This window comes from Rissa tridactyla, chromosome 6, assembly GCF_028500815.1.
Source record: "Rissa tridactyla isolate bRisTri1 chromosome 6, bRisTri1.patW.cur.20221130, whole genome shotgun sequence".
NCBI lineage: Eukaryota > Metazoa > Chordata > Aves > Charadriiformes > Laridae > Rissa > Rissa tridactyla.
The window spans coordinates 4,938,688-4,965,332 of NC_071471.1; the positions used below are offsets into that span (position 1 = coordinate 4,938,688).

Below are 26,645 nucleotides of genomic sequence, written 5' to 3' on the forward strand. Positions count from 1 at the left end.
AACACAAATACTTCTTGAGACACTTCATCTCCAGATGGTTTCTCTACAGACTTTCTCTGATTCCCCACACTTCCAAAACAGAGATATAAACCTCCTGACACAGCAGAGCGTGAGTCAGTCCCAGAACTACAAAAAGATCTTCCTTATCATCAGATTACCCTGCAGTCTCATCTTGAGTGAGCTCTTGCATCTTTGCTGAAGCGATAGATTTTTGTCCACTGCTGAGGTAAACCACCACATTCAATGGACTTAAGTCAATTGTAGTCCTTATGTTACTCTACGTTGTTAGAGGAGCTCTTTCTTATGGTTTAAGGTCATCTCAAGGACTTCACTTTTTCTAACTCTGATAAAATTGAAGGCTGGAGTGTAGCACCATGTGATGAGATATTGCTGCAGAGCTCACTTGCAAGATATGCAAAAAAAATCATCTTTCTCTATCATCTTTATCAGTTTATCTGCTACCTCCATACTCTGATGCTTCTTCCACTCTGAGGCCAGAACAGCACCATCCTCCCTGATGTCTCTGAGAGAACATTGCAGAGAAGACCCTTCAGACGGAAAGACACCAAAGCTCATGCAAATGGGAAAAAACAGTTGTCCTGTCCTCTCTGCGACAACTGTCTTGACATTCTGTTGAAGCCCTTGCAATCCTCTCCACAGTGTGACCATATCTTGAGTAGCAGCACGACAAATGATGTCCTGTAGGCAACCCTGTTTGCTGGACACGTTGCCAGGTATTCATCCACGGGCATGGACTTCAGTGCATGAAGGCTTAAGCAGAAAAATCCTTAGGGATTTCGTCGTATGAAGTTTTCTCCTCCAAAGTTTTTATAGGCTGAAGTTTTATATCCTTAAAGGCTTTACCCCATAAAAATCCAAGAGGATAATAAAACAAATAGTATCTATGTCCAGGGTCAGTAGCTTGGGGAAAAAAAAAAATGCTCTTGGGTAATAATAATACCTTCAGCAGCTGTACTGACCAGAAACTACGGGTCTATGTTTTTCCCTGTTGGTTGACATTTTACCGTTATTGCCCCCTGAGCTAGTCGCGGTTTGCATGCTGTGAGGGGTAGCCATGGGATCATGGCCATGCAGAGATATTATAGGCGTGACTTTGAACTGTTCTTGAGGATGATAAAGCCAAAAGCAAACTTTGCAGGCAGAATACAGAGCTTGTCCGGCCCGGCCTCTCACGTTTTCATCCTGCCGCTTCGTATGCTGCATATATGTTAAATCTGAAGTTTATGGATACACCCAAAACCACGTTCATATGCTCATATTAATCCACATTAGGAATGCCTCCCAAGATGTAGAAAATCAGCAGAACACCCAACAGCTCACACAAAATTAGGCTGACCTAATTCTGTGCCTATATTTACACATGAAATTCAGTAAAACTTGAGCAAGTAGGCCTCTGCTTTTTGAAAAATGTACCTTGGAAAGCTAGGTTGGTACCATTGTTTTGCTACTGATCCTCTAAGGGGCCTGAATGACAAGATAATTAAAGTGCATAGAAATATGAAATCCTAAAATCACTTTTCTATAAGTCAGCGCAGACTGGTAAGTATTCCCGCAGGGAGGAACGGGCACAGATCCATTCACAGGCCCCCGAGATCTTGGCAGGAGGACACACTTGCTATTTTCTGGTCTGATACCTCCAGATCTGTGGCATTAACCACGGATAACACGGCTGTCCCCGTGGAAAGCTGGAACTCCTCCTCACGGGGATGGGGGAGGACATTATTATTGCCCCAGGGGGTCATGCTACTATTACACACATCTCAAGATTGTTAATTTTCCAGGGCTAAATACTGCCCACTCCAGACTACTTCCATTCCAGTAAATGCAGGATAATGGGCTGACTAAATATAGTCATCTAAAATATAAACAAATCCCCAGTGATACCCTCGACATCCGGGCAGAGCGCTCACTGTACGGGCACTCAGGGCGCAGGGATGGCAGCCTATCCCGATATCTGCTCAAAACAATTATGGCATTTCTATGGTATTTCTCCACGCCAATAAACAGGATGGAAAAAAAAATGGCATAAAACCATATCAGAGGACCCGTTGTCTAAAGCCATTAAGGAGAAGGATGTAGATACTTAATTGATTGGCACTCTCAGCCTTCCATTCGGGGTTGGTGGGAGCAGTTGTCAGCTAAATGACTCACAGAGGCACACTATGTCTTGGATAATTTTACATAGGTGGAGGCTAGACTGGAGAACAAAAGCGAGGGCTTGTCAATAAAACACCGAGCTAGTCCCATAATGACACTTTCTGTGAATCACTTCAGTGTATAAGGTGATCTGGAAGATTCATGCACCCTGTTAAAAAATATATATCTTTTCTTCTCGTGCTTTTCTGACCTCCTCTATTAACCTTGTGTTGGTATTATCACTATTAACCGCGTTTACGCTTTTGCCAAGATACATTAATGAAGCCTTGCACTTCCCCCAGTTTCCAGAAAGGACCGTCCACATCAGGAAGGCAAAAATCTGTGTTAACAACAGATGCAGCCGAAGCAGCGCTGAACCTGGTCTTACCCAAACCCCACGCCAGGAGGAACCGCGGCTAAACCCCCCTGGCCCTGGTCGATAAGAGTGCCACGCGCGGCCGTTCCCAGGCTGGCAGCTCCTCCTGGCAGTTCCAGCGCCAGCTCATCGGGGTCCACCGAGTGTGAAATCCACCTCTCCGCGTGAGACCACCACGATGCATCACTTGAGTCATTTTTAAGGGATGAGAAGGTTCATAAGCTTCGTGTCGCCCTCTGCCCAGGAGTGAATTTTACTCTTAATGCAAATGGTGTTTAAATGCAATATTTTAAGGCTAATATTCCGTATAGAGACAGTGTCTGATTCATGCCAACCCAAGGGGTAATATGAATGCTTAGTATTGTTTAACCAGCTCCCAAGGACTGAATAAAACCCTTGGATGAAAGATGTGACCTTCAGAGAGCATGGAATCACTTTTTCTTTTCATCTAAAAGATAATTTATCTAATGCTTCTCTCCTCATTGAAGACATAGGCTCGCTGCACTGAAAACTGTTTACAAATATTCTTTCTCCATTAAATTGATTTTCTGAGTGTAGATAGGCAGTGTTTTCTGGAACTAATTTAAATTCCCCTCTAATTAATATTCAAAACCAAAATATGTTATCTTTGCATGACTGTGCAATTATTAAAGGGAAAATATCATCTGTGAAAGTAATTATTTTTCTTTTTTCTTTTTTTTTTTTTTTTGACTAGCCGTTAACCTACATGAGATGTATCGTTTCTTTGCCTTTTTTAGGCTATGATTGAAGAAGCCATGACTAGAGAAGAATCTTTTTCGGTTATGTACACACCATTTGTGACAGAAGTCAAGGCTGGCCAAAAAAACAAGATAAAGGAGGTGTTTGCTGAAAAGCACCCCGATTACGTGGGGCACATATATACAGGTAACAGTAAGCGCTGTATATTGTTTATGTGTGTGTGTGTGTGTGTGTGTGTGTTTGACTTAAAGAGCTTGAGAGAGTCTGGAGCATGAGCCTGCACATTTCTATACTTCTGCGGGGGGGAAATTAATTTCTGGTATTTGCTCTACGATTGTACATGATTTAGGTAATCAAATCAGTACTTAGCGAAGCACAAGACTTTACACTGCAAATCCCGATCAAGATGATTTTTATCCATGAAACCTCCTGTTTCAGTTGTTGAATTTCATTATTGCAACTAATCTTTTGTTCAAAGGTAGACGTGCAGCGTGTTGTGGTGACAGCGAGTCCCAGGTTCATTCCCATCTCCACGGATTTCTGTCGGTCACGGATGGTCACCCCTGCAACGGGGTCTTCACTTTCCAAAAATATCCTCCCTTCTATGAGCACTAATGAATTGACCACCACCTTTGAGAGCATCTTGGCTGCAGGGGTGGGAATAGAGAGCCAGGTTTCCTTTAGCCTGGCGAAGACAAGTAGGATCCAGAGTGAACAAGGGCTTTGCAGAGCCCACTGTCATCTCCTGGCAGAGTGAACTCAAGTAGCATCTCCCGGAGTAAACAGACACTTAAATTCTAGTGACCACAGCCATATTTCAAGAGAAATGGGCATGGCGTTTTGGCAAAAGAGAGGCAGGGGGATAAAAGGCATTTCTTACTATCATTAACCTGGTGACTTGGAACATACTTGACCCTGATAACGCTTGGCTTTGAGTTGGCGATTGAGAAACGTAAAGGGAAAAGTACTTTTCTCAGGTCAAATTCTGGAAAGCCTCTATCACACAAACGAAACGTGTAGCTTACCTCTCACTGCCGCTTCCAGCAGGGTGGTCCGAAAGGCCGAGATTCACGCCCAGGTCAGAGATGACGGCTTAGTCCTCGCCGCAGCGCTGAGCCCCGTCGCTTTGCAGATACATGAGGCTTCCAAAAGAGTACACATTGTGCCTTTGGGGAGGAAAAGAAAACCTATTTGGAAAACACAAACAGGGATTAGGAAACCAAGTATTTACCACAAAACTGTGCAAATATTTAGCACAAGTAAACTTGTTTTGCTTTGGGAAAACAGTATAAAACTAGGTCATGTTCTGCAAGTTGCAGACCACCCGTGTATTGCGTTTCTGGCAGTAACTTTGGGGTTGTCCAAAGAGGGAAAATGGTGACTTATCTATCACGGAGGTTGTAAAAATCCCTTTCTACCGTTTACTTGCTGATGTGACTTTGTGGAGAATTTCCAGGGACAAAACTGTTGACATTAAAAGGAGCGTAAAATAAAACTCCCTGAATCTAATTTTTAAAAAGATGTGTTCATATTTCACATAATCCCCTCAATATACAGCAAGGGTGAGACTTCCAGGAGCGCATAAGCAGTGGAAGTGTGCAAGCGATGCACTGAAACTCAGTTTGTGTTCAGAAATCCCTGAATGACTCTGAAAGTGTCACCAGTCGTTTTCTTACTCCTCCCAATAAGGAAAAGGAAGAAGGAAAAAAAAAAAGGCGGGGTGCGGTGGTACAAGTCCTATGGTACTTTAGTCAAGTATAAACCAGATCGAATAGAGACAGTTCTGCCCTCCAATGTGCTGCTTTACAAAAATCCATTCGTTAAAAGACTTACTTCAGTTTTACACAAATTTCTCTTTCTGGGATCACTGAAGCTTTTAGGAATTAAGTGGGATAGATAGCCAAGAGAAAACAGAATGGGTATCGGGGTTTGTGAGAGGTCTCCGGCAGGCGGGACCTCTCCCGACCTTCTCCTTTCTGTCCTGGAAACCCTCCCGGAGCCGATGCAGCTCCTTTTCCTAAACTCGATGCTGAGATAACTCACAACAGTGTTAGCTGAAGTCAACCGAAGCAGTGGGGTTTTCTCAACTTATCCATTCAGATCTGACCTCAAATCCCACTGCTCACTAAAAAAAAAAAAAAAAAAAAAAGAACCAAAAAACATCACAAGCAACAAGTTTAGCTCATTGTTGGTGTGGTACCACCGAGAGTTCGACCTGCAGGTCTGTACCCACATAGGTGAAATTCAAAATATGAGATAAACCCCATTTTAACAGTGGGTGTGAAATGCCAGACGTCTCACGAACATGTTATTTTAAATAACCTTCCTATTCCGTAACAATCATCCGTCCTATTTTAGTCCAAGTTCTGCTAGAGTGTAAGGACTGAATTGATTTCAAAGTTTTCCTTATTGCCAAGGAAAAGGAGCCGATAGGCATTTAAATCCAAGTGCACAATGCAGTTTGTCGCGAAATTGAGAATCCGTCAGAAGCAGAACATGCTGCAAGGGAAATATCAGGTCCACTCGCTTTGATTTATATCGGGGTACGTCCGGAGAGCTCGGAGTGGGGTTCTCCATTTGTCACCGTGACCGCACAGCCTGGCATCTTAAAAGCAGAGCTGAGGGAAAACAGAGCGCTCCTTTGTGAGGAGTGACACTGACATTCAATCTGGGTTTATTTTTTGCAAGGGAAGGGGAGGGAGGGAAGGACCGGTCTGGTTCCCTACGCAAAGGTGGGTTGTACAATTGCCCTGAGCATCCTTCCCCGCCGAGGTCAGGGCAGACCGACCCAGCCCATACACGGGTTTTTTGGCAGCGGCGGTGACAAAGTCTGGACAGGCCACAGCACCGGCTGTCACCTGCCAGCTGGGTGGATGGGAAAGGACATGCAGGAAGCCTGGGATTGCGGTGGTAGTGGTGGTAAAAGCACAAATCTGTAGGAAACCAAAGCTCATAAATTCAGGGGACGACAAAAAGGCTTCTTTTGCAGTTAAAAGATCAGGATGTTACATTAGTGAAGTGTTGAGTTATTAATGCTTTGGATGATCAGCACTGAAAAGTGCGTGAATGAGAAGAACACGTCTTGTCTTGTGCATCAGCAGAATTTAAGCTGTTGATGCAAGAGGTTGCAAAGTCTGGAATTTCAAAACCCAGCTGTAGCTGGATGGGTTGGTCTGGCCACCTTTGTTTTGGCAAGCTTTCTGGATTACATTTCACTCCATCTTAGGTTTCCTATTTTTAATTCAAAAAAAAAAAAAAAAAAGGGGGAGGGGGCAAAAAACCCAAAAAACTTCTCTTGCGACTGAAAAGAAACGTGACAGCGGAAATTATTTTCACTTCCATATTGCAGACCCTCATGGACTTCACGTCCTGCCGCAGACGGCGGAGTGGCCGACCCTGCCTCCCCAGCAGTACTTACTGACGCTGGGTTTCAGGAACAAACATATCGGAAAAACCTTGGAAAGGTGGTCAAGTAGAAAACTGCCAATCTTTTCAGGTACGCCAACTTGCTTGATAGCTGAGGGGTGACCTCCATCATCCTTGCTAAATGAGGGGGGGTCGCGGGGTTTCTCGGCACCCATTTCTCTGTGCCGGCAGCCCTGACTGTCCGAGACAGCTCTCCCCATCCTCCTCTCTCCTCCTCCAGTTTGCCCATCGTCTTGCTCGACCCTCTATGGGAAAATGTATATGAATAAACACAGTATCCGGTTTTGTGATTTCATTTCCTAGACCAGAAAGTGCCTTTCAGTCCTCTCACGGCAGAAGAAACACAAAGATATTGGGATAACACTGGGAAAAAGATGGTGCCAGTAATGGATTTTATAAGAAGCACCAGATTAACTGTGAGTATAAAATTCACTTTCTGGCGTGTAGTGCGTGCGGCAGCAGAAGCCGGGGAGTGTGTGAACAACGTGTGCTTTTTGGTGGGTAATTCGTCCTGCATGTGCTCCTCCTGTGTCCAGAAACGCTCAGTGAATCGCAGTACGAATAAAGTTCAATTGGGGTTTAGGTGCTTTTAAAAAGTAGCCCTAACTACCTGACAGTGCACCCAGTTTATTTGAAATCACTTTGCATGCAATTTTCTCAAGTCTTTATGGCCTATTATGTGATATCCCTACTTCACATAACCACCAAAACTACTCGCTACGTTTAATACCCATAGTGTACTGCACGTACCACCAGGCTCTCCGTCAAGAGTTAATAATTGCTACTTGAAGCATTTCTAGTGATTTAGATCCTGATCCCCATGTAGTGAAGTATGAGAAACAACCTTCAAATCTGTTACAACCATATTGAAGGTATATTAGTTAATTCTACTCCATACTTTTCTGCAATAATGTACACAGCTTTTTAGCACCATGGCTTCTGATTAGCACAAAAGGTCAAAAATCAAATTTGCATGTAGACTAGACTGTTTTAATGCAATTCTTAAATTATTCTCCTGAAAATAAGTGGAAGAAGCCTCTCCTCCCCAGATTGTAAATGCTAATGTTAACGCTTTTTTCCCTAGCAATAACAGTTTTTTGGTTTTCTGTATGTTGAAGGGATCAGAGCCATTTCCTCGTCAGGGGTGTCTTAGCAAATCACAGGATTTATATTCTTAGGTTTTGATACCAGATAGGAGGTTGACAAAAACTGCTACTTAGCAACCCCGAGCAAGGAAGAAGCATTAGCTAGATATTTGGGGAAGCTCTGTCTCCTTCGCTCTCAGAGAGCAGCCGCTGAAACACCAGTAAGTGCGTGAACTCGCATGCTTAGTGGGAGGTAAAGGTGCTTATTGCTTCGCCAAAAGGGGTGCTCATAAAGCATCTGCGTCGGCGTGAGGCAGGTGGAGCAGGCTGAGAGCAGACACCCCCAAGGAGAAACACAGCTGCTTCTTTCCAGCCCTTTCCCGAAGCCATGCGCAGCCAGCTTCGGATGACCGAAAGCCCAAGTTATTGATGTGCGGGCTAACAGAAGTGGCATCTCTGGGAAAGTGGAATAGCTGTTATTGCTGTGCGCGTTGCACCTCCAACGTTTAAGAAGCTACAAGTATAAACAGACAGTGGGTTGGGTACTGGATACCGAATAAAACCGTGATCCTTCTGAAAGCTCTAAGTAAAACTCCAATTTTAAAAAAAAATTTTGACCCCACAATTCTCTCTTTGGATATATCATCGAGCTTTTGGAGGTGAGATTCCCCTATCGCAGTTATTCAGTCTCTAAAGAGTATCGGGAAGTGAAGAAACTTTGAAATCAGGTCTCTCTTGGATTGCCCGTAACTACCCTGTTCTGTAAATGAACTTGGAGGAAGAGGACCGCGTGGTTCAAGCAGAGATAGGCGGTATCTGGTATCCAGGGTATAGGGACAAGAAGCCAAATTGCTCCTGTAAGAGATGCGAGCAGCGTGGTGTGTTAGGGTTGCCCAAGCCAGTCCCCACCACCTGCATGAATTTACACTGCTCCTACGCAGTATTATTTTCTACCAGCTCTAGACCTCACCTATATAAAGAATATTTAAACATTCTTGCTGAAACAGAAGGCTCCCAAAACTACAGGATGAAATCCCAGCACCACCGAAAGTCAGCAGCAAACTTACCTTTTTTCCCAAGGAGGTCAGCACAGCATCCCCGTGGTTCAGGCAAGGTCTACCCAAGTGCCACCTCCAGCAGCAGCAGCGAGAATGGGATAACCGGTCTGAACCACAGTCCCACAGATTCCTAACCAGGCACCAGGGGGTCAGCGTGGGAGATGTAGTGGTGAGGACAAAAGCCCAAAGATAGAAGAAATTATCACTGAGTTCAAACAATCAGGTGCCAATTCTGCATCCATTTCCATCCATATCGGTGGAAACATATTCACTTTCCCTTCAGTTCTCAAAGCACTGAATGATCCGGGCAAGACAGGACCTCCGACCCTAAGAGCAAATGACAAAGCTAATTATACTTGATAGTGCAGATAGGCACAGAGCCAGAACTTCTCTACTACTGGTGATCAAAATCTCTTTATGGGCCTGGCAGAGTTTTGGCCACTTTTGCTTCCTTGAAATTATTCCAAAATTTTCCTCAAGCTGGAAATATGATTTCATCGCATTTCCATCACACACAAATTAAGAACTTCTGGAAGACAACCTTCAGATGCAGACTCTAGCTTTACAACTTTCTTTAAGAAGCCCAAAGAACGTGCATTTTTTTAATGCATTGAACATTCCTTTCTGCCACCTTCTTCATTTGCAGACACAAACGTATAATATATAATGCCTGTCCTAATCACATTCTTTTTCGATGAAAACATCTCGGTGCTAAAGCAGAGCTATTTAAGCCCTGGCAACACTTAATATAAGTCAATTCTGCCATACCAGTTTTGCAGCTATGCAACCCAGAGTTAAATACGTGATTTATACACACACCACTGTTGGCCAGATGTGAAGTTAAAGGTCAAAAAAAAAGCAGAGCATTTTCTATTGCCCTCCTCGCCCCCCCCCCCCCCCCCAACCCTTCTTCATAAAGAACAGGCAGCCCTGTTTAAATCAAGGGCACATTTGTGTGTTGTAAAGCAAGAGGCGTTTGAGAGAGGATGTCACGCTCCGGTCCCCACGCGGCATCATCTGCCGCTGATGGGTAAATGCTACAAACCTCATCCACACCGTGACACAAAGGTTATTGTCAGTGCCCTAAAAGATTTACATCACTCAGACCTTCAGCTAGTCCAACCGAGACTACCACCGCGGACAGGCGCTTGTTCTATCAAGTGGTTTCACCGGGGTAATCGCTGCTGCTTTGTACACCCCAGGTTTGCCTTTCTCCGGCTGTAGGCCCACGTCAATGGCACACAACGGTACTTAACAGGAGAAACAGTGGCCAGAGGGGCTTATTAGCCCCTCTTATTATAAAGGCGAACAAAACCTACCATATGATTCACAGCATGATGCGCACATTTACAGATCTCACTGTTTTGTTGTCTGTTTTTTAAGTAGAGGGAAAGTGTTTACTACATACAGATTTCAGCATACGCATTTTCTGGAGGATACCAAGGGCATTAAAGAAACATTATGATGGATTTTTTCCGCTTGTTATTGCAATACACTACAGAGCTGCTTGCAAGGCATAACTTCATTCAGATTTTGAGCTGAAAAATAGCAGTAAAGAATCCACAGTAGAAAAGAACTACCGGGGGGCATTCCAGACTTTTGCAAAGTGGTGCTCTTAAAGCCGGTGGTTAACCATGTTACACGTATTAGATATGACAGATCCTGCTTTAAATCCAGGCTGACCAGCCACTTTGCTTTTCTTTTTCTTTAGCACTCCTAGCACTCAGTAATTAAACTTTATTTATAAATAGAAGTGGCATAAGGGATGACTCCTTTCCTGAGTATAGAGAAAAGCAAAAAGTGGGGGTATCATCCCAAAATTCTCGACGCATGAAAGGACACATGAGTCACTCCTCTCACATGCTCTCCAGCTCCTTTTTGCAATGAGAACCTGTCCTATCTTTGCTCCGGCTGTTAGTGCTGGGTACTCAGCACTAGCAGGTAAGCGCCATCCAGAACAGGCTGATCTGCTTTTCGCAGTTGCTTTTCCATCCCAAAGTCACGGGAATGAAAATATCCCAGGGCTGATCCTCAGGCATCAGGACCTTATTTTTCTCCTAGGAGGAAGGTCTTCAAAGATGCCTCTGGGGATAAAAACTTTTTTTTCTTTTTAGTTCAAAGGAAATTCGTGCAGCAAAAAGTTTCCTGGGGAAAGCTCTCTCTGGGGGAAGGATGCCCACGTCAGGTGAGGCTCCCCATTAAGAATAAAGTCCTCAAGAATAAAGTCCATCAATTGCTCATTTTTTACTTTTTTCTTCAAACTCTCCTTGGAATGCCAGACAGTAGGGGTGAGGCTCATCTAGAAAGTAACAGCATCATCATTTAATCATTTCTTTTCTTAATACGTTACTGCATTGTCTAACCAGGATGCGACTGTGACTCCATATACTGCGTTTGTTGGTTCCTTTGCTACCTGATTCCTCAAACGTCTCTCTCTTCTCTTTGTTAAAGGAGCCAACTCTTTTCCACCTAAGTCTCCAGTTAAGTTTGCTCTTTACTTAACCTTCCCTGTGCCTACCTGGGCTGGTTCATCTTCACCTGATTGCTTGGCCACTTTACTATGTTTTTTACTGCAGTTTAGTCGCCCCTTGAATTCTGCTCTAGTTCACGTAATTCTCATCCCGTGGTTCAGCTCCCCGTGGAATTTTTTTCTCCTGCCAGCAGCCGTTTATTTACTTTCTCTTTCCGCATTTTTCATTGTCACTGAAATGCCACCTCTGACAATGTTCAACCTCCGCTAATCCCTTCCAAAAAATACCCCCCGCTGTCGGTTATTTATTTATTTTACTTCCAACCTACCATAAACTTAAATAGCATTGCTACGTCCACAGAGTCCGTGTTGGCACAGATGCCCAGTTTGTTTCCCATAGCTACGTGGCATGCTCTCGCATTTTTCTGGAGAGTCAAGCAGAGAAAAAATTGTTTTCTTTTTGCCTTTACTTTCTTAATCGTTGGAGAAGCCCCCAACAGACACAGCATGATGAGAGAGGATTTTTACCTGCTTTCTTAGCTGATGACTCAATATACTCATTTCTCAGTGCTTACACAAAGAGGTTTTGGGCGGATTTCAAAAATAGTAGGGAAAAACCTTTAACTGCATCTAAAATGTTGCAAGACCGTTTCATGTTGATAAAAGCTCTCTTTCTCTCTCATTAACTGATTGCTTCTCCTTATTTTAATGCACGCAGTTCTACCTGGGGACGCAGCGCTCTGGCTTTCAAACACCCATGATCAGGTGGAGATGGGGCTCCACTTCGCTCCTTGATTTAACGCCACGCTGACCAGACTGTGTCACACTTACGATTTCACATATCAGAGATCACGGAAATCTTTTCTCTTGCTGGTGTCTCCTACTAATACTAGGTCCGGTCCTCGGAAAAAGACTCTTCAAGTGATAAAAATAGTTCGTAACAAGGTTGTCCTGGTCTCCCTTCTTAGAGGTGGGTCAACAGAAGTCCATGAGAAGGTAGGCCTGGAAGGGTTCTTCTGACTCCCCAGGTCAAATCACCTGCTATTTCACACCTTTGTGTCATATAATATCCTATTCACAAATTGAGTAAAATCCACCTTCAAACTAGTTAGGCTTTCTGCCTTTTCTACTCTTGCTGAAACACGCTGCAGACCTTCAACCTGAATTATGAGCTTAATTGCCACCCCAGTCTTATTTGAACCTATTTATACACAATGGTCCTTCTGTTATCATTGTCTTTTATCTCTCCTTCCCTTTTCAGATGTTTGCTCTCTTCGGAATTTAGCCCCGCATTATGTTTATTGAGAAGAATAATAACCTCTTGGCACTTTCATTAATAGACTAATCAAACCCCGCTTCTCTCAAAAGAGGTGTCTCCTACCGTGCTGGCTTCTCTGCTCCACGATGCTTGGGTTTAAATTAACCTCTCCAAACACAGCTGACTGGAGCTATCTGCGATGATACTCCAGAGAACTGCTGACCAGGGCTCCTCTTCCCTGTGCAGCGCCTGATTCTCTCCTCCTGCTGATGGAAATACCAGTTCGTTGGCTCAGCTCCTTCTTTTTCAGTTGCTTTCCTGTCTGGAGCTCCCTGGTTACGGCTGCATTCCCGCCATTGGTCTCCAATGCATCGTCTTTCGTTTTGTACTATTTTACAATTATATTGGGTATTGTATTAGAAACGGTGAAATTAATTAACTACACCAGGATTTGTATTAAAAGGGGTGAATTTAACTATACCAGGATTGTTTGCATTTTTCTAGAGCTGAAAGAAAACCAATCTTTTTTCCATTATTATTATTATTGTAAGACACACAGAAAGCAGTAACAGCATTGTTATTAAATTCTTAGACTTGATACAAGGACTATTTTGATAGTGATTTTGATAACACTTGATGTTTGCCTAGTGCAAATTCCTGCAAAACCAAGATGAAGATCAAACCAAAAGACCAAGATTCTTTGCCAAGAGAAATTAATTTTAAAATTAATTGCAGGACACCATTTACGGAAAAATAAATGTCAGTCAAAACTTTCCTCTCACCCTTTTGTATTGGATTTAAAATCACCTACCTGGAAGCATACGTAAATGGCAGCATCAGCGTGCAACTGCCAGAACAAAGGTCTGCTAAAAATACTGGAAGTGGTTTTGAAAACTGATGCCAATTCTTGGAATTTCAGGCACTTAAATACATGCAAAACCCTGATTAGATGAATGGAAATTTCACTCGGAAAGGCTGAGCATTCAGATATGCAATGGCTACATCTCGTCGAGAATCTGGGCCAAATCGCTTTTGAAAATCTCAGCAGGGTGCTTATTTGCATTTTTGGCATCGGAATACTTTTGAAAATATGGTGGTAAGGCTGCCATCCATCAAACACTTCAGCAGGTGCTGAGATTTTATGCAAGCACTTGGCTGAGTTTCTGTATTCACATGCTTAAAATTTCCCACGTGTCTTGCTGCCCGGAGGATCAGAGACCACCTCGGCAGGTTTTAGTCCCTCAAGGTTATATATTTGAAAACTCGGGATTTGCCCAGTCTGCAAACAAACCATAAGCTGACACACCGCATGGTTTTCTCAGCCTCTTCACTGAAACTTTAAAAGCAATCCATAAAAGTCAGATAATATTTAACAGAGGGGATTACGGAAAAGCCATTTCCAAATGAGAAGATTGCATTCATGTTTGTTATCTCCCGTCTCCCGTTCACATACATTATGACTACATATTTATTTTTCTAGTACTACTAGAGAGATTGTGGGAAGAAAGTCTTTTTTTTTTTTTTTTTTGCCTCCTCTATAAAGATTGTCAGCAGCATTATCTTAAAGGTGCTGGATGCCATATTGCTTATGGTACCGCCGGCACAAATATACACGATGATAAGCCTCAAGGCACGGGATTTGAAGGGTAAGTAAGTGTTTTTTCTGTCACTCTCCTGTAACCTGCTTTGCTTTTCCTGGGAAAACAGGACAGACTCTGCGCGTGTTCACGTGGGATAGAGAAGTTGCACTACGCCAGCCTCCTCGGCCGTTTGCAGAGAGGCGAGGAACGGTCCCAAGTGATTAATCAAGCCATGGCTGAGCTAGCAACCGTTCCCTACCTGCAGGACATCAGTAAGAAGGATGCCAAACTGGTGAGTATTTATTCCTAATACTTACTTTGGCCTTCAGAGGCAGGGAGCCAGGGAGGGAAGGGCTGGGGCCGAGCGCCGCGCTGCAATTTGCTCTGGAAGTAATTTATTTTTTTTTCCCCGAATGTGCAGACCTGAAGTAGTTTTAAAATCCTGCTGCAGTGCCTTTGTCAGAGGAGGTGCTAATCACCTGCAAGGATGACTTTTATAGAACCAGCATGACTCATCTGCAGGCATATTTTTAAAACCTCTTCTTTTCCCCCAAACCTCCCCAAATCAGTCTGGGAAAATGATTGCAATTATTCAGATCGTGCTACTTTAAGATATCTAACATCAGGAGCCACCTGCAGCAAAAAATCAGGCCGAATCTAGTTAAAGCTGAGGAGAGGGGGAAAGCAGAGAAAGGATTTTTCTTGCCTGGCTCCATCTACGACTCGTTCCCTGTCTCGGAATAAACCCGTCTACCTGCTTTGCTTTTGTTTTCCCTTTATAAAATGAGGGCAGTGATGCTAGCAGGGCCGTTGCAAGACTAGAGTCATTAATAGCTTGATGGTACATTGATTAAGCTGCAATCAGAGAGTGCCGTACGGTTATTCTTCCACGAGGCTGTCAGGTATTCTGCTGGGGGAGGCAGGGAGGGAGGGAGCTCACGTACATGCAAATTTTAAGCGTTTTCATTCTAGAAGAAGAAAAAAAAAAAAAAAAAAAAAAAAAAGTCCTTCCACAGTCCCTGCATTTCAACGCAGCCCGATTTTGCTGATCCAACTTCAGTTCACTAAAAACTCTTGGTTTTCCCAAAGCCAGTCCCTTGACATTTGTTTGCAGCCCTGCAAAGCTCCTAAGCTCTGTAGAATTAAAGCTTCACAGCGGCTCGCTTTAGGGAAGACGAGCAGCGGCCCGCGACTGCGGGAGGTGGCTGCCAGACTTTGAAGTCTGGGCGCGAGATAAGGGGAAACGACATTGCAAAGAAACTGTGTTATTAAAAGACATTCTCCTTTTGATGCAAGGTTCCTCGTATTAAACTGCAGCGGGCCCGCATTTCAAGGCTGACTAAAGGGTCCTGAGTTATTGGTACATATTTCAGTGACGGGTTTTTCTCCAGGGGACAGTATTTTCGGTACATCACACGTCAGGCACAGGCTATTACGCTGCTGCCTGTATCTTCTCATGGAGTAATCATAAGCCTGACCTCCCTGGAAAGCTTTTTTGAGGAGGCTCTAGGCCACCCAAGACAAAGGTCCTCAGTCTCTCAGGGGCAGGACTGGGCAGAACGCGGGTCCATGCTGGCAGATTTAAGTGGCGGATTGTAAATCTTTCAACAAAACACATATGCTTTGTTTTCTGAGCCCAAGGTAAAAATGATTTTTAAAAGAATAAAGGCGGAAAAATCCCTACCAGCTACCCTGTCCAGGGCATTAAAATGTATTAATTCAGCATTCATTTATTTTTCTTTGTCCCGTCATCCTGCTGTAAAATACATCTGTAGTCTGCGTGTGCAAACGGAGGATGGGGTGCTTTGTAGCTTGAGGATTTTAGTAAACTTCAGGCACCACAGCGTTAAGGCACAAGATCGCAAGCAACGACTTGCCGAGTGGCTCCACCAGGGAGTGATTAATGGGCTTTACCTTTCCTGGTGGCACGGGCTCCTCACGCCAGCAGGGACCGCTTCCCTACCCCATGGAGCAGAGAACATCGCTGCCCGGCGTTGGCTCTGCACGCCCAAACCACCCGGTGAAAGATCCTCACTTTCTCAGCCTGCCTGTCACCCTCCTCGTGTCACTGGGGTCCAGGCAGGACGAAACCTTCGCTGGTTTCAGACTGGGCTGTACTAGTGTAATTCAGCAGCTCTCAATGGATGCTCCAGAGCCAGCCCTTCCATGCCCACGGGGTCAGAATAACAGCACCCATCCTGACTCCACGTGCTTCAGCAACATTGCTAAGAGATATCTAAATTTTTCCATGAAGAAAACTGAGCTGGCCAAATTCTAATCTCACTGGAACTAATAAAAACGTAAAGTAACTCCTCGTGAGGTCATTCTGACTTTACGTTGGTAAAACCGAGATAAGGGCTTATGACCAAGCAAGGCAGTTAAACGCGTGAGTTAGAAAATGCTAAAGATGCCAAAGATGTTTATTGTCACATACAGCATGAGTTGTACAAAATTTAAAACACACGGAATTTATAATAGTGCAATTTGCACTGCTACAGCCAGGATCCCATAGGCTTTTTCAGTTATAAAGTCTTCTGTGTAAATGCCTTCCCGTAACTACGTAAATAGACTCCTAATCCACGGAAGGGAGACCCTCAACTGAGGCCTTTTTAGATCAGCATTTATTTATAGGCCTTGGGAAAATAAAGATTTCAGTTAGCTGGAATAGTTGAATATAAGCGGGGAAAAACCCTGAAGAAAGCCTTTCCAAGGTTTTTGATTTCAATATCACCATATTTGTACATCATAGATCAAGATGAAAGCTTGTTAAAAAAGCAGAAATCCATTTCAATTTAGAACCAAATGAGGACAAGTTCTTTTTAAAAAGGCAGCATTTTTCCTTGGGGAGGGGATTTTCCAAAAAAGATCAGCTTTGGGAGAATTACCGCGGTTGGCCAACTGTCTGCTCTTGCAGCGTGCACCTTTTGTCTGCCGGTAGAGCCAGTGAGAGACTGCGGGTGGCAAAAATCAAGAAAAACTTTGGGTGGCAAAAATCAAAACCAGAGCTCGCACTGGATGCTTTTCACTGGGCTGCATCGATATCGGTGAAACTTTAATTGGCGAGTTTTCTTGTTTCAACTTCTTGCCCAAAGCAGCGAAGTCTCCAGCCCGCTTGGGCTGTTGGAGCAGGCCCCTGGGGGCGGCAGAGCGATGTCCTGGTCCCTGCTCCAAGAAAAGCGATGGAGAAATCCTCCCCTTCCCCTGACCGGTTCCCCCTCTGCCTGGTTTGACGCAGGATCTGCGCTTTGCCCCTTCTGCCCTTAATACCCTTAATCTCTGGGCTGTGTCTATTCCGGATTCATAGAAGGAGATTATCTGTCATAAAAGTATTCTGATGGAAAATTTCTGACAGGTTCTCGACTCTTTTTGCATTAAAGTCAGAGGCAGAAATTTGCAGTTTTGTTTTTCATGAATACTGATGCATGACTTTTAAAAAAAAAAAAAATTTTCATCAAAAGTTTGGACCAATAAGGTTCAACTTAACGGCTGCACCAGCACAGAGAAAGCAGGCTGGAACCGACCGTAGCAAATTTATTTCGAGATTCAAAAAAAGATTCCTGCATCCTTTTTCCAGTGGCGGGACACAAAGAATATTAACTTCAAAAACCTGAATGGGAAGGTGAACTTGAGGGAATACAGATCTGCTCCTCCAATATCAAGGCAGCATTTTTATACCTTGCACAGACGAGTGTAAACACTGGAGTTTTAAGTTCCAGCACCTCATGTACTCCTATTAGACTGCTGCCTGGCCAGGCACAGAAAGAAGAGACGATTTCTCTACAAATGCTTATGCTTATACCGACCCGTCTGTACAGACTCCTAACGAGTAATGGATTTGGGGAAAGACACCGCAGACTATTGTTGGAGTTCACTTTAACCAGCTGAACATTTTTTTAACAGACCTAATAGAGCGCAACGATATCACAGGAATTAAACACAGGTTTCTCCCAGTTTGCTCCTAAAAACCCATGCTCATGGCCGCTGACGGGAGGACACCCTGGATCCAAACCTTGTCCCTCGGTCACTGAATTAAGAGCAATTGAAACATTTTCAAGCGTTCGGGAAGGGCGCAGGGTGAGGCAATACTATGACGGACCTGGAAACGTACCGCGTTGAGGCAATGCTACAACTAACCTGGAATTTTAGCCTTCCCTCTAACACTAAGGACTGATTAGCGAGTATTTTCCTACAGCTTCTTTTTATAGTTTACACTAGAAATTGTCAGCCTTGTTTTTATGCTCCGTTATGCTGAATGATGGGGAGAAGGGAGAGCTTGCCAGAGAAAAGGGATAGTAAAAGCAGGGAAAATGAGCTAGATACTTCCAGCTTCAGTAAAAGCATCTCGGCTTTATTGTTGTCCTCTTGTGAGGTTTTACATGCTGCCCTAAATTATGATACATTAGCCTTGGGAGAAAATACTAAAAAGCATTCATGTACGACAGAATATCCCAGACAGCTAAAGAATGAAATATGGAGCCTTTATTCTTTACAACCCAAGTCTTCCTTTACTAAGTATAAACATTTACTGCATTAAAACGTATAGGCTTAAATACAAATTTTCCAAAGGATTTTTTCCCCATTGTTAAGCATTTTATGCCCACAATAATACAATGTAATGGCTGAAGCAAAGATGAGGTGGCAGTGCTCATTGTGTGAAAGATGAGTAATAAAATCATCAGCGTACAAATGATTTTTTAATTAGGTTTTAATCTGTGTATTTAGAGAAGTTATTTCTGTGTGAATTCCACCCTGATAATTTTTATCTTGGTGCCACAGCTGCAGTCGCTAATGGCAGATGCCATGGACACCCTTGAAGGAAGAAGTAGTGATAAAGGACGTGTGTGGAATGAAATTGAGAAGGTAAAAACCTGCAGCAAAGGGCAGGAGAGTATATTGTTCCTTGGGGAGTAAATGTCCACCTGAGTCACATCTGTTCAAAAGGTAGAAAAGAAAGTAGGTGCCATTTGTGTGCCTCGAGCTCCGCTAGTGCTCAGGCACTAGCCACAATTACATATTTATTATTTGCTTTACCTCCTATGGTTGATCTTTGTCCATGTTAACAGCCTCATGTGGTTATCTAATGCAAAAAAAAAAAAAAAAACCAAACCCAAAAAACAACTGAATAGCTTATTTTTAGCCGATAATTATACTTCTCTTCCATCTTTGTCATATGGGGTACTGTGCTAATTGGGTTGGGGCGGGGTGAGGGGGGAGTTGTTAGGGAGTAAAATTCAACCCAACAAATTAGGTCCCTCAGCGAGGCTCAAATGAGGCTTTGGTGATGCGAGAGGTAAAAAGACATGTAAATGCCTTTCTGGAGTCTCTGCACAGCAACCGGTCAATTTAATTCTTAAAGGATTTGTGAAATGCCAGGAGTTTTGCGTTGGTTCTCTGTACAGATGAACCTGACCCGACACAACGAATAATAGGTCAGGCTGGGATGTAACAGGAGTCTTTTACATTTTTACAAAGTCTTTCAAACCAGAGCAAATCACAGCTCTGGGCATTCAATACCGCTGACATCCAGCCACTTCCGAGGAAAAGGCTGGCGACACATCACCAGGAAGGGAAAATGTTGTCAATGGTTCGGAGCATCGGTCTTAGCCTACGTCTCAGGGCTCCGTCAGATCCCAGACAGACACACGCTCGCTCTGGGTTGCCACTGCGGTGGGAGGCTGGAGAACAAAGGGGTTGAATTTCTGTACTGGTGGGATTTGAAGTTGTCCCTCTTTGGGATGTAGGGTTTATCACAGAATGGCTTGGGTTGGAAGGGACCTTTCAGGTCACTGAGTCCAACCATCAACCTGACTGACAAAAACCATCACTCAGCCATGTCTCCAAGCACCACGTCTGTCCGGCTTTTAAATACCTCCAGGGATGGTGCCTCAGCCCCTTCCCCAGGCAGCCTGTTCCAATGCTTAATAATCCTTTCAGTGTAAAAATGTTTCCTAAAAATCTAGAACTGTTTACGGATATATCTCAGGGAAGATACTGAAAACCCAAACCCTGGCTGCACAGAGCCAGTGTGACCAGGAGAAGCAAACAGGACAGACATCTCCGACACAAACCACCGGGGTGGGGGGTCAAGGTATTTCCAGAGTGCATATTTCCAAGTGATTTGAATTAAAATTTCAGAAGGCGCCTCCTCCGAGAGAAAGCCTGTGTAGGTGTATTGCCTCGGTTGGCTGTCAGATCACTGGCTCATAATAAAGTTTTCCAAGTGCAGAAAGTTTTCAGAAAGTAACCAAAGCCGAAATGCCCGAAATTATAGCCAGACTGGGGTTCATCTCTTTCAAACGTTCGTGATGCAAAACACAGGACAAATATTCATACTGCTTTTACATCGCATCAGGATAGTCTCTACCTACAGATCGCACAAGAATCTTTTGCAACTCAAACGCCACATATAACATGCAGTTATTATATATTTACACAATTACATACATAGTTCCTGCCAAATATAATAACCATTGATAAAGAGATGAATGTAAAGAGTCAATGATATGTTCACAAAGAGCCTAGTCCCTGTACCTCCCTAGCACTTACCCTTCCCATTAGCAGACAATAGGCTTAAATACCAAAGAGAGTTTTCCAAAGTTTTTCCAAAAGTCAGGATTTTAATCCACAGTTAGCTGTTTGAACATCCAGCCTGATTTTCCCAACTCTGAACAAAAACAGTTCAGAGAGTGTTGGGAAAGGACCACGGCTGAAAGTCAGGCCAAGTACACAGGTATCTAAATATTTATTAAAGGCTCATTAAAAGTTCGATTTCCACATATTTCAACAGACACTGGCTATTGTAAAATTCAGTAAAACACAGTATTTTCTTTCAGTGCATTCCTACATATGTACGTACATCCTTTATATTTCTCTGGATACTTTTACTTTCAGCATAGTCTTAATGGAAATCAGGCTAACATTTAAAAATGGACTGGTATCCCATATTGTGCCACATCAATCTGTGCATAATTCAATATTCGTGAATAAAATGTACCGAACCCCTGAAACTCCGCTCTCTGCCATTTTAAAATTTGTCGCTTCAAAATTTGTTTGCATTCTGAACATAGTTTCACAACAATTCGTTTTTGACAACCCAAATAACTATTTGATTCGAGGCGTCTGGTTCCAAGCGGAACCTGAAGTTATTTGTTTCATAATACAAAAATATTTGTCTATATTATAGGAGAACGAAGACGTGAAAAACATCTTCAAATATTTCTTTTCTACTTTACTTTTTCCCAAAATTTAATTTCAGCGTATTCAGCATGTTCTTGGGGGAAGAAAAAAAAAAAAAAAAAATCACTTTTAGTAGAGGAGACGGGAAAACACTCAGGGAGCTTAGAAGGTTTTTTTGTTGGTTTGTTTTTGTTGCCTTTTTTCAAATCAGCTCTCATGAAGAATGTTACACTAGGTTAAAGAACTCTGATACATTACTAAGAAGGAGGATTAAATCTGCTGATTAAAAATTGCTGTGGTGTGGATTACGGCACGTCACTTGTGCTAGAACCATTCCGAAAAGTTCAGTATTCCTCTGTTCGCTCGTTGCGTGACGCTGGTTGTAGAAGCCTACAAAGAACCTCCACGTAGATCTAGTTACGAGGTAGTTATTTGTATTTTTGCTATTGAATTAATTTACATATATTGGAAAGCGAAAAGGAACATAAAAGGAGTTTATACAATCGGCTATAAATGCCAAACTCTGGAAAGCTGACAGCTCCGCTACCACCAGAAGTTCGGCTTTTGCAATAGAAACAGCTGTTGCACCTAATGAAAGCACTCAACGTTTTTCTGTAATGCAGGGGAATTATAGCCGTGCCTATTTTCCAAACGGTTAAAGGGTCTGTCAGAATTGCCATTACAAACCACTGTTTTCAGAGTTTTATATTCTGGAGTCGGCCATAAAAAAAAAAAAATTCATTCAGGCTGAAACCTAACGTAGGAGGGCACAAAGCCTGACACCCAAACACTTCTCCTTTTGTCACAGTGGAGGGCTTATCAAATTAGTCTGAAATTAATCTGGGCAATTTTGAATTTACAGGACTGACAAAGAGGTAATATATGTGCCGCTTCAAGTGTTTTTCGGTGCTGCGCTGCTCATCCAATTCACTTACAAATGTATGTTTTTAAGGGAACTAATTCATCAAATGGGCTAATTATTTTTGGAAGCTTTAAATACAAAGAAATGAAAAATGACCTTGTAATTAGCTAGAGAAAGGAAAACATCAGTGCGCGGAAGACGCCTTTCTCGGTACCACCAGGCTACAGACTCTCCATCCACAAGCAGAGCTGACCCGGGAGAGCCCAGAGTTGGACTCAATGATCTTAAAGGTCTCTTCCAACCTCAACAATTCTATGATTCTACAATTCTACCTTGGGAGATTAAGAAACATCCTCCTACGGAGGCTTTACCCACGTACTAGATATCCCTAAAGAATGCCTCGGGAGGCAGGAAAAATGGGCTGGGTCAGTCTCACAAAATCCCTATTCTCCAGGATTTTACCGACACTTTTTCCTTGCAGTCCCCCGAATAAAATGTGAGCTTTTTATTAGCGATTTGGGGAACCAGACACCTGGGTCTACGACCTTTCAAGCAATTAACGAGGGACTGAGTCCCAGTCTGCTTCTGGAACGTGGGCATTCCTGAAAATATTTTTACCGCCCTCCTTCTTTTTATAGTCATCAGAAATTCCCAAACTGAACTTGCTGGTGGCCAGACTGCTGGGCTTACAGAGGCCTCGAGGCACCTTACGAGGGTCTAGGAATATTTTTTGTAGTTATTGGATCTGTCCAAATTGTGTTATAGGATGAGTCGTGAAGGTACTTCAATAGAACACCATCAGCATTTCACAAGAACAGACTTTTCTGAAGCCCCCCTTAGGAAGGGGAAGCCTTCCTAAAGTAGTCAATAGGAAATGCCAAGGGAAAGAGCATCAAAGCCCCTCTTTTAAAGAGCCTTGACTCTTCACCGGCAAACAGAGGTAGAAATGTATTTTTCTTACTGGACTTCAAAGTGTAAATTCACCTCGTAATTCAAATTATTATTTTAAGACGACTGACAGCCCAGCGGGTTGAGCGATGACCTCTGAAGGAAACTTTCAAGAGAGATTGAGGGGAACTAACCTGGTAATTTGACTCAGCCCCACGAGACTCGGTCCAGCCACTGGGTCTTAAGCAAATGGAGGCACCACCATAATAGCCAGGTCTGGCCATCCTTGACTAGTTTCTTTGCTGACAACATTACATGTGACATAAGTGGCATCTGCTGTGAATGTCAATGCTGGGACGAGGGGTAAAGCTTGGCCCTTAGTAACTCAAGGATCCAGGTGTCTGCATGGCCACGGCAGGACTCCAGAGCAGATAGAGACAGGCAGAGAGCGATTTAGAGTATCTCAGATACATCAAACAGCAGGAGGGCTCCTCCTTTCCTCTACAGAGCCCTTGTTTCTCTGCAGTCTTGTAAGAGGAAAAAAATAAAGAAATTACAAGAGATTACTTTCCTATCTCACAAGAATAAAGTCATTAATAAAGCCTCACAACATTGTTACAGCGAGAGGCATTTCATTAAATAAATAGATACTTTAAAGTCTATCAACCAGAAACTTTTGACATCCAAAGAGAGGAGAGCCAAATAAGCGCGAGTGCCAGTACAGCTCTGCTTCCCCTATGAAGATAATAATGTAGTTCTGCTTCTCCATTTAGCCCCTAGGCTTTCATAGCAGTTTCATAGGATCCTCTTGCCATCTCTTGAACAGCCAAAGGATAGACAGGAGTTGGCAAATAAACACTTTCCTGCACTTCCACATGTGAGACACTTCATAAAACCTTCACATCTGAGTTTACCTCAAGGGCATCACATACTTTGCAATTTAGATAAGTTATTATGCCCATCATTTGCTGAGCTCAGTGGAATGCCTGTTTCATAAATCTGAAAGCAGAGAAAACATGGATGAGTGAATAAAAGAACAGATGTAACTTACATAAGGATAAGCATATAACAAAAGCTGCACTAATATATGTGAATGTGAAATGAAGTAAAATTAGCCTAACGTATTATATAATCTTTCAGCCAGGCACACAGATTTTTTTCAGTAGTTGACCTCTGCTTACTACATCTCTGCCTTCTGCAACATCAGGGGAACGCTATCTGATGAACTGTGCTCTTCCACTGACATTATCTCTTAATTGAAAATCAAGCCATGGAAAAGGGCCATAGACTTCTGAGGTTTTGGTCAGCCAGAGGAGCAAGGAGGGAGATTCATAGTATGTCAATGGCAAGTGGACGTGTTGCTGAATACTATTATGTTGGCCACTACGACAGTTATTTGATGTATATGACTTTGTAACGTCTCGTAAAGTCATCCAAGCCCACGACGCAGCCACCGGGAGCCGCGCTCGCTCTCAGAGCATGCGGGCTTCAAAAGTTGTTGCGTTTTCGTGCACTCTCTTGAGTCAGCTTGGCTACTCCTGAACTAAGAGAAGTGGTTCCTGGTCTGTTCTCACCTCAGGGCCGTGACGCAGCCGCGTCTTTCACGAATGCATGGATCCATCGCGTAAAGGGAGCAGGAAGCAAAGGATGGGAAAGGGTAGGAAAAGCACGTTTTCTGGAACAGGAGTGGAAGTTCTAATGTGTAATGAAGTCAGAAAAGTGCAAATGCAAAAGGAAAATAGCGTTAGTGGCACTGATTCAGGTAGAATAAGAGTGAAGGAAACGAAGAGCAAAGCAACCAGGTAGAAAGGCAAAAATTTTTGTTAAGAGTTGACCAACAATTGGCTTCATGGTAAGATTAGAGAAAACATATCAAGACATTCAGGAAAGGATTCACTCAGAATCAGCAACAGCCTTGAGCAGAACAAGCAGCAGCTACGGCAGAGGTTTCTAACCTGACACCGAGTGAATTTTTCAGTCCAGGCAGAGGAAGCGTGTGAGCAGCAAATGGGATCTGCCCCACTGAATCTGAGGTGGTACAAAAGAAATGTAGACAACCAAAGAGTCCCATTAGTAAATTCAGCCTCGCTATTAGGACAATAAAGGCGTGACAGCATTCGCGGAGCTCTTTGTGTGAGAGAGAGGTGACAATGGGATTTCAGGAGTTATCAATACTTCTAGTTCCTAAAAATCAGTTCCTGCCCTTGTGAGTCTCCGGTTCTTTGTGTCTCTCACACAAGAGAAGAAAAGATGCCCCAGCAAGATGCCTACATGGCCCTCAGCTACACTGGAAGACGCGATTGCATCCTGCCCATTTCCCATCCTCCAAACACCAGTATCTAATATAAAGCTGAGCTATTTAGTGACCCCACACTGAACAACTATACCTCTTGATCACAGCTAGACCAGCACTACAGTATAAAAAAGAGGCCATGACTCTAAGAAACAGCAAGCTTTTGGGCATAGGTGGTTTTTTTCAAGTCTGAAGCAGATGCGGGAAGTTTCAAGTTGGCTGTTCCACACCAGAAGGAAAGTTTCTGTACATAAAAGCATGGCTTTTCCGAGCTAAATCAGTTGGTCTAATAACAGATATGATCTAGACCCATCATTCTTAGACCATCACAGCTGCAGCAAAACACTGCTAATGCTATTGGGAAAGAGTATTTTGTTATGAGAAAGGCTGTGGTCTATTCCACCAAGCTATAAGGTGCAATAAGTCACTGGAATAATTTTAAATAACAGCAAATCTAGCAACCGAGCAGTAAATGTCCTAAACATTGGAATAATGTAGCTGCTTGTGGCTGCCTGGCAGTTAAATCACGGGCAATTCTGGGCATTAACAATCCCCACGTAAGGATTTAGATAAACATTTCGCCAGCCCTTGCTAATCATGCTGTCAGTCATGAACGAGCAGCCTGTTTACCCGCTGCCCTCCACCAGAGAAGGTCTCCAGCCCCATAAACACTTACTACCAGGTATTGTTACAGCTGTGAATAATAGCACGAGTCAACAAGACTGCTCATAGTAAACACTGCGCCGGACAGTGATTTCAGGAGGGCCTACGAAGTACAAAAGGACCATCTGAGTTGCGAGGTAGTTAATAAATGTAATTCATTACCAGCATCAATATTATTTTTTATTCAGCTCCTCATCAGCAAGTACTCTTCCCTCCACCTGCTTTTAGCATTGGAGCTTTGCTGGTGCGCTAAGAACCTACTGGCCAACACTGGTTTTCCGTCTTTCACTGAAATCGTTCCTTTATGATGGAAACGCACAGCGGTGCCGTCTGTCAGACTTCTTCCTTTAAAGACAGGCAGCGCGTACAAAAGAGGCACGGAAAACACAGAAATGGAGCATGAGGGACAACATATTTATCTTTGGCATCGGCATCTGAAGCTATGAACATTTCTAGAAGCAGGTCCAAGGCAAGAGTTGTGCAGTCAGTTGGGCTCCATCGCCAAACAAATGTAGGGAAATGACTTTGGCCTGCCCACGGCGGTTCGGATCATGAGCTGCTGTGCAACCCGCTCCCTTCCAAAAGCAACCAGAGCAGCTCAAATGCACTTCACTTAACACACAAACAGTAAAA

The 26,645-nt window shown here is 43.4% G+C and overlaps 1 protein-coding gene across 1 annotated transcript in view; it reads left to right on the plus strand.

Annotated features, from left to right (window-relative positions):
- The window catches only part of SPATA16 (spermatogenesis associated 16), a 99,884-nt gene that overhangs the window by 66,024 nt on the left and 7,215 nt on the right, over window positions 1–26,645 (plus strand). The window contains 5 exon segments of the mRNA XM_054205274.1: window positions 3,292–3,439; window positions 6,603–6,749; window positions 6,983–7,095; window positions 14,258–14,422; window positions 18,907–18,990. Of these exon segments, the coding sequence (XP_054061249.1) occupies window positions 3,292–3,439; window positions 6,603–6,749; window positions 6,983–7,095; window positions 14,258–14,422; window positions 18,907–18,990 (657 nt within the window).